The following is a 15716-nucleotide window of genomic DNA, read 5'->3' as shown; positions in this document are numbered from 1 at the left end:
TACTGCATTGTATTCAGTATGTATACAAATGATTAAATGTAAGAACCTGTTAGTATCATGTACACACTTATTATGTAAAAGACAAGGACTACATACGCGTGATGCTAACGTAATCTTTCTCCGTCATATACTGCACCATGCAAACCTGCAAGTGATATGTATATGTATTTTTTTTTTCAATGTAAGTTTCTTCTGAAAGAAAGTCTGTTTCTGTACCTGTATGAAACAGTTGGTTACATAAAAGATCCTTTAATGAACGTCATGCGATACTTAACCATGATGCGGTATTACATGGCGTATAGACCCAGTGTGCACCCCTTGGATCGACTGCACTAATCATTTAATGAGCACGAAACGAAGTCTGTTCCTTGTGCAAATTGGGAGTCGTTATCCAATTCAAGATGGAATGCATCGGGCTCGATTCCTTCCCCGTTTCGGATTCAAGTGCGCACCGACAGTTTGCATCAAGGGCAAACCTCGTAGATGTCAGTGACCTTCCATACCACCCTATTAAAGAGAAATTCCATTCCATATTAAAGTTAACTGTATAGTAAGAAAGTAAAGTGTTGAAAGGGTAGGGACAGTATAATGGTTTCTTAAGAATCAGACAAAGAATTGGAAAGTTACGAAATTTTAGATGTCAGCATGTTTTGAGAGGCAATACATCGGCCGTAATCACGTAGGATATGTAAATTACACATGATGATCGTGTAAAAACAGCTTACCCGATACTCAATCTAGTAGACTGAATATACAGATATTACAAAATCATCTGTTTGTTAATAAATCGGCAATTTTGACCCCTTCCATCTACAAAGTCCGCACTGCTAGATCATTGACACTCTACAACAGTTTGACAGGAATGATATCATCTTAAAGTCTTCTTGAGTCCATCTCAAGTATAAAAATGTCTTGAAGATCATGTACATAATAACGTAGGAGAATGGCAGTCCTGTGAGGTCATGCCATCATTATCTCATGTAATTTGCATAAACCATGTAAGACGGCGAATAATATCCTTATTTCGTGTAGACAAGTCCGTAACTTTATATTCATCGATAGTTTGATACTGCTTAAGTTTTCACCGTTCTGTTGGCATGATTTTACTAATTCATCAAAGTCAGTTCCAACATGAGGTTGACGTGCACTTATAAGCGATTTTTTGTTGTTGGATTGATTACTTTTTCAACGTGCCAAACGGTTGTCAAGACTTCATCTAAGTTTTACTGGCATTCTGCATCACATCTAGGTATTGCTATCGAGGGATGAAGAGTGTTCTGGTTTGTTTTCTGTTGTGTGTGTGTGTGTGTGTGTGTGTGTGTGTGCGTTTTTTTGTTTTGTTTTGTTTTTGTTTTGTTTTTGTTTTTGTTTGTTTGTTTTTTGTTTTTTTTTGGGGGGGGGGAGGTGGGTATTGAATAGCACGTCAATTCAGTCGGAATTCAGTTGGAAGAAAGTGATATACCCATCCGTGAGAGCAGTGCCAAAGAAACTGTTGGAAATAACATAATTCTCGGTGTTCCACTGTCCTCTATATTACAGAAGCAGGGACAGGGACCACTGCGTCATACTGCGCAATGGCAAAAACAAACAAAACCTCCAAACTTTTGCCATTGGAAATTCTGTTTTAGCATTGGGACACCTTTCATTCTATACAGACTAGTAGCTGCAAGGAGAATCATTTTCAATTTTTTTTATACTTTTAAAGTGGAATTATCAGGATTATATACTGCGTTGATGTCACACTGCCAGAAATTATTGAAATAGGAGTAGAACACTGTTTGCAGTGCATCACCGCATGGTAATAATAGAAAAACGACGTGTCCTAGTCAGTAAGACAGGTGATCCTGTGGTCAGAGAGAAAATACAGTGTATACCATGTTGTCACACCCAATTCACAGTATACGTGTGGATACATCACATAAAAATGCAGCCACTTTCGTTGGTACACGCCAAACTCGATGACGCAACAGGAAATCAAACCTTCATTGTCATAATTATGCCCGACTTGTTCCATTTCTTTCAGGCAGTAATGAGTATTTTGTAGTCTTTCTCTTGACATGAAAGCTGCTACCAAATGTGATGTTCAATATAACCACGTTTACATGGATGCAACAAAAGTAATACAAATATGACCAAAATTTTCAATTCTGTGGGGGGGGGGGGGGGGGAATTATTTTTTCAAGGAATCGGGCACTTTACCACACAACTAAACCAACTATATTTTCGTCGATTTGGTAAGCTGTTTGATTATCTTCATGCTGCGAGTATAGGTGTTACACACTGCTATATAGTTCAGAATCATGAGCCGCAAATAAAAGTCACGACATGCAGAGCAAAACAATCATTTAATGTTTTCAAAACGATTCAAACTGATGATTAATTCAATAATCCAAAGTATTTAATAGTACAACAATGTTATCATCTGAAGTTCCTCGCTGGGACACTGAAACCACACTTCGAGAAGTCATTAAACAGATTACTGAGTCGGATGAATTTGTTCTATGAAAAAAAGAGAAAATCAGTGATTTGGTAAATTACATACATATTTTTAGTCATTGAACTGCAAATTGGTTTCGATTGTTGAATTTTTTATTGCAAGCTTCAGACTTCTTAAAATATCTGCTTTAAACTGCTTTTGTCCCTTTGTTGAAAATGTAATCTCTGTTGTGTTGCCAATTTGCTCGAGTTAAATTTTCAACGATTAGATTTTTTTTTTTCATTCCTCTTATTTCTCTGTCAATATTTGCTCCAAGTTTCACATTTCCGCGAGCAGCATGTACGATGTGCTCTGTTTGCCCGCCACAAGTTGTGGGCAAACAATAATTCAAAGTGTGGATCAATAATCACATTGATCCGCTTCTATACAGAGCTCACACTTCTATAAGGCTTTTAGTAGATGAGCAAGCGTGCTGTACATATCGTAGAACACCGTCAGGGGTACACGCACATAATATATACCCTTTCCAGTGTAACGGTGATAAACATATAATAGCCATATCATCGTGTGGTGTGCTGTCATAAGTACACAAATGCTTTGGTTTACATAATGCTTCTTACAATATAACGATGAATATCGATAAGAAATTGATAAAAACAAACTACACCCTACACTTCCAAAGTTTGTTTATTTCATTGCTACCATCACATTTGACGTAAGGCAATGGCATATATTTTATCGCTTTGTTTGAAACTTTTCTTCATTGAAATGTGATACGTTTCGCTGGTAGATGTGTCTTTAGTAAGAGTTAGTAAAAGTAAGACATGTTTGGCAGTTGAGTATTAAATGGCGCATACGTCAACATGGTAAAAATGTTACATAATCTTAACTTCCTTAGCGCCGCGTATATACATAGATTTTCCGAATAATGCACTAAATTTTACAAATGTACAAATTAATAGTTTTGTTAACTTGATTGTTGGCCTATACCTTGACTTACATGGTTAGCAATAGTATATTATCTTCGAACCGAAAAATTAATGTGCAGTTGTATCCTCATGAATTGAGGCGTTCAGTTCTTTGCAAGATTTCGGAGAGAGAAATGACCCAATCACACATTCCCAATACAAGTGTTGTTGCCACCACATTTCCCCTTTAAGTTGGTTATCTTGTAGACATGAGGCCGCATTCCACATTGTTTTTATATTGTGATAAACAAAAAGTTAATCGCCATGAAAATCAGTGAAGAAAAGTATTCGAACTGGCCGTGGATTCCTGGACCGCGACAGTTTACTTGAAGATAGTTCTAGCATCTTGTCGGAGGGTGAAAGTCCGACGATTTTAGACTGATGGCCTCGCCTCCCTAACTGGCAAGCTTTCCTAGGTTAAGACGACCAAATTTGGTGATGGCGCGTATTGCTTTACTGGTCAAGGCTCGTAAGTCGTAACGAGCGGAAACACCACCACTAATGCACATTACAGACCCGGACTATTTAGAGAAGGTGATTGTGATTCATTTTGATCTCAAGTTACTGAATTTGAGCGATCCTTTGTAAGAAATGATAACGACAGCGTGGTCTTATACCTAATATTTACCCAGGGTACAGCTTCTTTAGTTTAAGCGCTATTTGTCTCAGGGACTGTCATTTATATCTCATCAATGCAAGCTCAAACAAAATGATGATTCATTTCAAGTAATGCTTAACTAATAACACCAAGAATCGTGAACGCTCTACAAAGCTACCTACGAAACGACCGGGATTGCTTCAAACGCCAGTTATACACAAGAACAACACTATTTGAGTCTATGAGGACAAGTAACGCCGTCATTTCTTTTGCCACTGCACAATAATTTGACTCGACCAGTCCCAGTCTACAGTTACGACAGCATTATTTTCAACGCCTCTTTAGGATTTTATAAAATTAATGGAAAATGAGAAGGAAGACGTTACCTGAAAAGTTCAAGACGTCGAAATGGACATGCATTGATGTCAACAATAAGATTAAGAAGCACGGTTGATGAACAAAACAGAATATTTAGGCCTACCTGTGTGCGTGCTACCTGAAATAATGAGTCCTTGAATTCATGATATATTATGGTATCTCTGGAAAATCTCTCGTTTTTTAATTCTCTCGTTTTTTAATTCTTAAAAAAAAATCATGACGAGGATGAAAATATAATTTTGTTTCCAAAATAACTTCACAGTCAGGAACAGAGTGACCAAGTTGGAAACAACCTAATATTTGTTTACAACACGACTTTTCATTTTTTGGAGACTGGCGAATCTACGGCTAAAGGCCCGTAAAAAACACCAAAGTTTCAATAAGAGCATGACTTCAAACTAATGACTTCCCTTCTAATTGCCAACCAAAAGCGGATGATGCTCATGCCTATTTAGAGACAATATAACAACTATTTGTGTTACCCGAGGGATTCTCGAACTTGTTTAGGGAAAATCGCCAAAGGTTTAATGACTGTTTGTTTAACAGGGTGATCGAAATCGCTCTCAAGGGCTTACAGCAGTTTGCAATCAAAAAATAGATACCTTAATTGCTATCATTTTGGCCTGCATTGTGTAACTTGTCTTCTTACATCATCCTTCATATTAATGCAACTCTCATAACGACTTTGCCTTTGCTCAAGTGAGAGGAGTTGTGAACATTAGTACACTATCAGATAATGAAAACAAATCGTGCCACAAGAAACATGCGACAAAGACAAAGAACTCACAAACAGGAGGTGAAACAACTCTTGTGGGTTTTTTTTTTTCAAGCCGTCTCTATAAACATAGACTCATTAATTTGCTAATCATCATCAGAGGTAAGCGTGCAAGACTGATTGATGAATAGGCATGTATAGCTCCTTGTATTACAAAGGACAGGATATGACGTATTGCTGCAGATATTTTCATTTTCACAACAGAGAGGCATAACGTCGCTAATTTGACATGATACTCGGGGTTTTTCTTAAAAAAGAAATATATAACATGTATTCATATAATAAGATCTATAAGATATAGGTATATATATATATATATATATATATAGTTTATATTACAAATATATTACATAATATATTATATACATATACCTAAAGGGAATGAGATGAAGATGTGTATGTATATAGGCCTACGATTTATGTGGTGTTTTTTTTTTCTTCTGGTGTCCTGATTATTTTTTGCTTTGCCATGAAATGTATACGAAGAACGTTTATACTTTGGATTTCCTCATGATTCTCCTAGAAAATCTTGAGTTTAAGAAATTGCGTCAAGGGTTACGATCAGTTGGGCGGATGGAATGATGAAAAAAAGCTAACGTCCAACAGAGACGAAAACAATTCAAACCGAGTATGAAGAGGATGTAGGTACTAACTCGCTTTTTTCGCATTTCCATTGTCGGCAAATTCGAGAAGCTTTCAGGAAACTATACACGACAAGATATTACGGTTAAACATAAATCGGAACTATCATAAATAACGTCATTCAATGAGTGCATCCCCTCCATGAAAGATTTATGATAGCAGGCAATGGTTTTGTTCCATCGACATCGGAATAATTCATTATATTCAGATATATCGTTTTTTTACGGTGCTTACCCAGCAGAGTATAAAAATTTAAAATCAGAAGCCTCTGATCTGCTAATGACGATGAGTATTACATAATCATATTGAACATTGGGAGATGCGATGTTGTATTCAAATGGACTTGACCCTTTCCGACCTTTTACTGCTGGTCCTAACGATTCTAATCAAACTTCAACAACAACAAAAAAAAAATCGATGCTCCATATGGCATCTGAATACAGCGACCATTAGGCCACGTACAAAACAAAGAGCCCGAATGGAGCTCTGATTTAGTCTCTTGTTTCTTTTCTTCTTTTTTTTTTTTTTTGGGGGGGGGGGACGAATGTATCATCCCATCAATGCAAAAATATTTCACAAGGTCAAATTTAGCGGAGCCACCCCTGCTCATCGGCGGAGTAAGATCAATAGCTGTGTTATGGGTCTTGCAGCACTCGCTGGAGGAAGCACTGGTAGAAATGCTGCCCAGTGCAATGCAATACGGGTATATTCTTGAAAACGGCGCAGGCGCACAAGTTCGATAAATCCTCATATTCTAATCCTGCGGTTTTGCAGTGAATACGTCCATTAGTGGATGGATGGAAATGACGGCTTAAAACCTGCCGCGTTTGTCATATGCACATTAAATGTACAGACATGGTGATGATTTATCACTCTCTCGACTTCGAAATCAATGATTCTTCCGTGGCACCAGTAGGCCCTACTGATAAAAAGCTCTATGAAATGATATAGAAAGAAAGAATAATGTATGGCCTACCAGCAAGTCTGTACACAGCTTGAATGTTTCTGGTTTTTTTTAAATCTACATGTTGCTAAAGCTAGAGTAAAGTAGTATAGCCAAGAGTGTAATGAGCATTTCATTAGAATGAAGGGTGTACAAGGCGGTAATGGACATTCAAATTTGTTTGACCCCCCCCCCCCCCCCCCTTACAGCAGCTTTTAACTTATAGCCTGATAATCTTCAGATAACTGTACCATAATGTTATCAATCCATCTGCGAAGAGTTTTACTTTGTTCATGTAAGCTCCGGGAAGCGTTTTTTTTTAAGACGGCACAGATTGGGGCATGGCGCGTGTTAAACCTATGGGAAAAACGTTGGGTTAGGGTTTTTGGTTATGGTTATGGTTAGGGTTAGGGTTAGGGTTGGGGTTAGGGTTAGGGTTAGGGTTAGGGTTAGGGTTTGATGGTTAGGGTTAGGATTAGGATTAGGGTTAGGTTTAGGAATAGGGTCCCCGATAAATTTTTAGTTTCCCCAATCTGCGCCGTCTAAAAAAAACACGCCTCCGGGAACATCGAGATGAATAGTAGAATGAACCATATTTGCAACGCTGGCCGGCTTTTTGTTAATTTATGCATTGCTCATAAACGTCATCACGAGTTTGGTGTTGGTGTGTGTTGGCCGCGCGTGTTTGTGTATGAGAGCAGTGTGTCATGAATGACCTATCGCCCACACAGTCCCGAAAAGCGAGGCGTAGTGACGGAGCCCGCGCGCTGAACATCACTTTTGTATTGACAGCCTTCGACGCTGTACCCTTAGGCGTGCTACAACAACCTACCGTCTTTTCTATTCCGTTCTTCTGTCTTTCATTTCCGCTTTTCTCCGGAATTCGTTCCTTTCTCCTTCCTAAGCATTCGTCATATTTTCCCGGGATATTTTCATATTATTTATCCAGTGTGCGCGCGTTTCTGTTATAATGTGCTTGATGTTATCTTCCAACTCGCATTTCATCGCTGTTCTCACCCCCTTGCATCATATCATTGTTGTTATTTCTTTGTATTTGAAGAATTCCTTGTCGACTGACTGCTCTGGAAAATCTTTGTTTGATATTGCTGGTCTTCTATTCAGTACAGTTGTACTACTATATTGATAAATCGTAAATATCAGCTGTGAATGATTACTGCAAAATTTCAATCTTATGACAGATATCTGTCTTTAATATTGGTCGTAATGAAGCAGGTACAATATATTTGGTACAGATGAAAACCATTTAGAACTTAAAAAGAAATATTTCACATAGTGAAAGGAAGGCTTAATCAATCTTGTTTTTAAATCTGAAACTGAAGTTTGAACTTTAATGTATGGTCTCTTGTATCAATATAATGATACGATTATCTGACGTAATTAACTCGTACAGAGTTCATACTTACATTTCTTGACGTTCAAAGTAAGCTTTACATTCGTCAGTTGTTTAAATAAGCAGAATCAAAACAAAAAGTGCACGGCATGATCTTCTTGAGAGTTGTACACACACACACACACACACACATATATACATATATATATATATATATATATATATATATATATATATATATATATATGTTTGTGTGTGGGCGGTGGATGTAGGTGTGTGCTTTCGGTATATTCTTTGGTTAAAAAAGAGTCACAATGTAAGTTTGACATTATTTTGCACAATATTGACTGTATACTGCATTTTGTCTTTGTACAATGTTTTGTATTTGTTTCTGTGAACGTGAATTTTGTGATATGATTGTGATTGAACGAAATTCGAATAAAAGATTGAATATAATATATATATCGTCGCTGGGGCGACAAGACCTCGTATCTACAAAATGTCAAATGTTCAGGAGAGCCAAAAAAACATGGCGGCCAAAGCACTGTGGTGAATGGGATAGCCTTTCCTTTGACATGCCGTGGTGGCTTCATTTTTGAAGTAAGACAGTTGGGATTTGGACAGGACATCACTTAACCCATTATTTGACCATTAATCCAAAAAAGTCATTTTCACCAAAATTGCAGATACAAGGTCTTGTCACCCCAGCGACGATATAATATATATATATATATATATATATATATATATATATATATATATATGTATATATATATATATATATATATATATATATATATATATATGTAAACAAGAAAGGGAAAACTGACCAGAAACAAATAATAAATATAAAGTGAAAACTTTGAGCAAAGAAAATGGGTTTTCATCGGGATTCGAACCCGAGACCTCCGGATATATATATATTCCTTGCCCTGCAAAGATTGTCAGTGTATAATGGAATGGAATCCATTCTCCAGCAAATTTTGTATATCAACACATAATTGGACTATTTCCAAATTTTTACCCTCCATCTTAACATCTCTATTCTCCATAAGTCCATGAGCCCATAATCGTTATTCTATAAGATTGTTGCAAAGTGAGATAAAGTGAGGAAATAACCTTACGATGCAATTCTTTGTCAATCGTTGTCACAATCAGTATAACATTATGTTTATATTGTTGGTATTGGTATAGATGTAGTATATGATATAGTTGTCAAACGTACTATCTAACGCGGGTTATCTAACAACATGATGATAAGAACAGTGGAATAAAAATCACCTATATGAGACATATTATAATGTGGGTGACGAAACTTCCTTAATGAAAAAAAAATTGACATCATTGACATTTAGTTCTATACTGTTGATAAAGCAAAGTCTTCCAATCTGTGAATAACACACAAGCAATATCAAAAATATATCCCCCAAAACTAAACAAAACCAACAACTATAATGTACCACCTAAATAGTGTGATATGTTTGCTCATCAGTTGCAAAAGTGACATGGGTCTTATAGTGTGCAGAAAAATACAATAAGAACAGTGCTTCCACTTTGACGATTTTGACCTCAGAGGGCTTTCCGTTACTTGACACTATCTCTACTAAATCATGTGACATTAGATACAATGTACCCTTCCTTATATGGAGCTGTAAGAAGCGATATGATTTCAACAGCCCTCCGCCAAGATCCTGAAATTCCTGTCTTACTGTCTGTTGCGCTTCCTTAAAATGCCCCTTGAGGTGGCTGTAAGGATAGTGGATTTCCTTCCTTTTTTCTTTTTTTCTTTTTTCGTGTATTTATAGTATTGTGTGGATAGGCGCGTTTCCAACGAGCGTTTGGCGATGTGTGAGGTAATGGATGGTCCTAACGGCTTTCTCTGCGAGACGAAGTAAGCATAGCATGCGGCAGGTGGATGCAGTGGTCCCTAAATGAACACACACATCCGTGATTAACCCTCTGTAGACCACCACTGCCAAATGCCAATGTAATTGTTTACAAACAAGTTGCCGATAGTTATGGCGGAGTTAATCCTCGGGAGCCAGTACGCCCACACCCTCGCACTTTCCGCCAACACTCTCGCCCCTTTTCCGCCGACAATCTCGCTCTCTTCCGCCAAGATGAGACCAACGTCTAGAAAGGGAAAATGGCATACAAATATAATCTTTCAAAAGTACCCTTATCTCCTTTTGTTTGTGTTTATATTATGGATCGTCTTAATCCTTAGTAATATGGCACAGAACGGAGATGTGTATTATTCACCTTTGCGTTCACGTGAGCACTAACCTATTTCCCCCCCCCCCCCAAATGAATATTCGTCATAATGTAGCAGTTAAATCTTTCAATCTTATGTAGTATGTACATGCATGCATATAAACACTTATTCTACCAAACACACATACACACACACACACACACACATATATATATATATATATATATTTATATACATGTATATATATATATATATATATATATATATGTATTTTAATTTGCTCTGTATCATGATATATATGACACCGCGGGTGTGACGATGTATTGCTGAAGTTACAAACATTGAAGTTTTGTCAGCAATATGCATTCGTTAGTGAGAAGCATACGGGTTTGTTTTCGAACTGTGTGCTAATAGATATCTGTATACCATCGTAAGGGCGAAGGAAAAATAATGTTTGTCCATGGGTGCACCAAAAATAGCGGGAGTTTCAGAAATCACGTGAAAACAGCGTGTGGGATGGAGTCGCCATGCATGGCGACCATCCCACACGCTGTTTTCATGGCAAATAATGTGAATCTCGATTGTATACACAATTCATGTCACATACATGTTTTATTTTAGAATATTAAAACATATTATAATTGTGTGTGTCTCTGTGCGTGTGCGTGTGTGTGTGTGTATCAGGTGTAGCTAGGTGTATGTGAGTTTCCTGTTTATACACGTATTCCCTTCAATAATTTGCGTGTATACATTTCATTTAGTATTTAAACGTGTGTTTATCAATTTGTTAGTCTAAATTTCATTACTAAATCGAAAAGAGGTTTATGTTGTGTCCCTTGAAATGGTCTAAAACTATCCATCATTGTTGTCTCCATATGGAGGACGGTTAGAGTTTCTTAAGAGAGTATATCAGTTTGTCGGATATGACATGTAATGTTCCATACACGTTATAGGATCCACCCTATAATTACGCTCACGCACTCTTGCCGTTCTCATAAACGTGTAAAATTCGATACCATCATATTGCACTCAAGTAGACTAGGATGTATAGGGTTACAGCAATCAAAGCACTTGCTATCAAGAACACTACTAACACCTTTCGACCTCTCACCTATATATTTATGACTTTCATCCTCCTCAAAGCAAGCTTTGCCATCGGCGGAGACCAGGAATTACATAGTTTTGAGTTCATTTTTGGAAGCATCATGGCACTTTCTAAATTGATTTATTCTCGAAACAAATTAGCTCTGTACATTATTTCATTTTTTCGTTTGGGAACTTGAAGGAGACCTCCGGATGATTTTCAGAATTTTACATTTGAACAACTATAACAACCGTAAATATCGCCATTATTATCATAGATGATAGTTTCTCGATTGCATCAGATATTCAAGATTACGATGACGCGGAGAAAACGCTCCTGTATACCTAGTCTTGTAGCTTTACATGTCAACAAGGGATATTTTTGCAAAAACCATGGAGACAGATAACGCTCCCGAAGAACTCAAACTTGCTCAGTAATGTCAGAATGTGATTTTCCTCTTAATGGGAGTCATCTTTTGATGACATGAAAGTGTTGATGCGGGTTCATCAGCAAAGAAATAAAAACGACACGCACACACAAACACATCTATTGATATATGAATACTAATGATTGTGTGTGTGTGTGTGTGTGTGTGTGTGTGTGTGTGTGTGCATCTTCCGCAAAGGAAGATCTGAGGAATGAAATAGTTTATAGAGGCATCATGGGACTATCCAATGTAGGATTTATTTTCGGAAAAAAATTGACACTGTGTCTTTGTGTGGGGATTTATTAAAGTTAAGGCTTGTTGCGATGTTATTTTAATGGAAGTAAAATAAATACATGTACCATGGGGGGGGGGGGGATGTGTTTGTGAATGTACTATGAATGAAGTGATTTAGCAGCTAATGCAAACAGACTTAAAAGACTTACTGCTTTACCCTCTCCCGATCAAAACATCAGGCTGTCATTAACCTTGTGTATAAACAGATTTTCCGTGGAAATAAATGGAAGTAAATGACGTATTATGTTTTTTCTTGTTCTATCCCCACGCAGGATTATACACGAAGAGGGATTCACGGCAGAAGATTCAAAGATATACAGGCCAATCGTCTACAGCAACACATTGCAATCTATGGTGTCGATGCTTCGGGCCAGAGAGAAGTTTGGTACCGACTTTGAAGAGGGAGAAAGAGAGGTAGGTTTAACTATCTTTGTGTACACACACACACACACACACACACACATGTATATATATATATATATATATATATATATATATATATATTATACATATATATATATATATATATATATATATATACACAAATATTTGGAACGTCAATTACTCCGCCAGTATTCTTGTATAAGACCACTCGTATCGAGAGCAAACGGAGAACCCTAACTTACTCAAGAATCTTCTGGCCCCCATTTCATAAAAGATGTTAGGTTAGCAACTCTTGCTGGAATGGCAACTTCACATTGCAATAGTCAATGAGGAAGCTAGATTCTTGTCGTTACCATGACAACTGTCATTCCAGCAAGAGTTGCTATCATAACAACTTTTTATGTAATGGAGCCGTGGTGTTCTTGTTTGAAACGAAGGGACAAGTTCATCTTCATCTTCATCTTCTTTGAATTGAGTGAATGCAGCAATATCAGTAGAACACATTATCATAAGTGAAAATTGGAGGAAGATCAGACAATAGATCTGTTCAAAGTTATATTATGAATTTTTAAAGTTTCTGCGCAGTCACTGCCAGATGAGAAGACTACTACAGTTTATGATGTCACTTGCGTAGAACGATAGAAGGAAAATAATTATAAAGAGAATTCCACAGAATTTCATTTATTTGAAAAAGAAAAGTACGCATTTCCTCAACTTGTTAATGACGTAAGGCTCATATCATTCCCCTACCTTCTGAAAGAGGCAAGTCAATTGCTCTTTCATCATGCAAGAAAAATGAAAATATGTTGAATTTTCTCAATGTTTTCAATATATTTTCTACACATGACATCACAAGCTGTAGTAGTCTTCTCATCCATGCAGCGATGACGGCAATGAAACTTCAAAAATTCATAACTTTTATCTGATTTCCTCAAACTCCTGTAACGAAGAAGCTCCACCTCGATATCATAGCATTTCACTCTTCAATGAAACCATTTTAAAAGTGGTCAGGTATATTGGACTGTTCATGGAATACAAAAAGTTATTAGAAAATGATGGAAAAATGTGAAATATGTTTCAAAGCTTGGTGGGATTATAATTGTGGTAAATCACAGAATGCTAAACCATGACTACCGTAGGCTCGCTGTCAAGAGTTGTTCTTGTTGTTTTTATTTTTCATCTGACAAGATGGCTGGATAGCCCATATTCAGCTTTACTATAGCTGGTCCAGTTGTGAGTGCCTATAGGGCGGACCACTTCACCGGGTTGTATATACCCTGCACTTTGCGATGAATGAATAAAGCGGGATCTTTTACTTGCGTATATAGGTTGTGACTCTCCCACACACGGGACCTCCACTTCATGTCCTACCGGAAGTATAGGCTTCTGAATCATTCATAATGTATATGATTGGTTGCGTGATTCATGTGCCTTACATCGCGTGTCGTTGACTAAAGACTTGAACTAAATTGAAGTATTGTGATGTATGTGAAAAAGTCGGCTATAGATTGAGAGTCATTGACTCAAGTGTCTCAGAGGGTATGTGCCTTTTAATCCTGCTGTTGGAATACATGACAATTATTTTCATTTTCATCTTTTTTTTTGGGGGGGGGGGGGATTTATGCCAGTAGTCTGCATATCCAGACTTGTAGGTTTGCAAAGTTTCGAATTATGTTTGCACGTTCAAATGATTATGTATAACCACTCCTGAGATATTTTGAACACATTGAGCGTGGCTGAGATTTTGAGACTACAACAAATGAGTCTTCATAAGCGTGACACAATAAGGTGCCATGAAAATTAAGTGATGTTCATTAACCATTATTTTAATAGTCATAGCAGTTAATTAGAAAACCCTCCAGTAAGGAAACCGAAACTTTCTTTGATCGGAGACATGAAATCATGTATCAGCTGAAGGTTAATGTAACAAAGATCTCCGATAATTGGTATCACGCAATTTATTTTGTTCATAATTATTACACCGAACCTTTTCCCCTGTCACTAGTCGCCTGTTTACAAGTACCATGTCCTGCCTGTAACTCATCTTTCAGCATGTCTTTAGTCGTTCTGAATGGTGCAGCTATAATATGATTAAAAAGTCATGTCGGCAAATTTACCGGTGGTCCCATATCTATACAAGTTGCATGGTTTTCGGCTTAATATATCTCATTGATAGGTCCCTTCTCTGCCTAATTAAAGTATTACAAAGAAGGTCATCCTATCCGGATTATTCGTGTATTGTTTTTTTTTTTTTTTCATACTCCCGTACACAGATTTGAACGCTGATACGTACTGCAGCTGTATACCTAAGCAACCGTTATACTGGCCTATAAATACTTTGAACGAAAGTTCTTTCATCACGCTCAATTATATACAATAGCATTGAGATGTTCTTCTATAGAATGATGCCAACATAGATCTGGTGTTGATATGCAGTGTAAAACAATACAAAGTAAATGTAACGTTACCAAAAAAAGAAAGAAAAAAAAACCCTTCCAAAAATAATTACTGTATAGATTGGGATAAAAGTACATTGGTATTGATATATATATATATATATATATATATATATATATATATATATGTATATATATATGTATATATATATGTATATATATATATATATTTACATATATATATATATATATATAAAGAAGAACATCTCAATGCTATTGTATATTGATATATATATATATGTATATATACCAATATAATCATGCAGTACACTTAAATTATAGTAAACACACGAACAATGTTAACAAATAATTCAATGAAATTATCACGAACAAACCAAATGCAGAAGACGGCCATCTTAAGCGGGAACTTGATTTTGATGAAGGCCTCTGAAAAAGATACATAATTATGTTCAAGTTTTTATTGCAAATCATATCATACTAAATTGTATGGGGAAAGTAATGAGTAGAAAAAAAAAGCATGATGCGAGGGTGAGTCAGGGTGCGTGTATGGATGTGCAGCTCTTTAGTAGAGTATTTTGTGTGGATTCATATCCATAGAAATCTTGTGTTTGTAAATGTTTATGAGTGTATGTATATGTGAGTGTAGGTGGATGTGCATGTGTACATGGTGTTTGCAATATAAAACGGTATGTGCACATAGTTTGTGCGTGTATGCGCGTATGTGTGTATGTGAGTCATGTGTCGTTTTGGTAAAGAGAATAGACTGTGTGTGTCTTTGCAAACATAATAATATATGTTCGTGC

General features: G+C 36.7%; 1 protein-coding gene across 2 annotated transcripts in view; it reads left to right on the top strand.

Annotated features, from left to right (window-relative positions):
- Positions 1 to 15716, top strand: part of LOC139734213 (guanine nucleotide-binding protein G(o) subunit alpha-like) — a 52575-nt gene that overhangs the window by 11916 nt on the left and 24943 nt on the right. For both annotated transcript variants that reach the window (XM_071645016.1, XM_071645014.1), the window contains exon 4: positions 12385 to 12526. In XM_071645016.1, the coding sequence (XP_071501117.1) occupies positions 12385 to 12526 (142 nt within the window). The remainder of the gene's footprint in view (positions 1 to 12384; positions 12527 to 15716) is intronic.

The sequence above is a fragment of the Diadema antillarum genome, unplaced genomic scaffold (assembly GCF_040938485.1).
Source record: "Diadema antillarum isolate AM-2024a unplaced genomic scaffold, OU_Dant_1.0 seq00000513_RagTag, whole genome shotgun sequence".
Taxonomy (NCBI): domain Eukaryota; kingdom Metazoa; phylum Echinodermata; class Echinoidea; order Diadematoida; family Diadematidae; genus Diadema; species Diadema antillarum.
The sequence above is the reverse complement of the archived record's forward strand: the minus strand, read 5'-3'. Positions and strand labels throughout refer to the sequence as shown.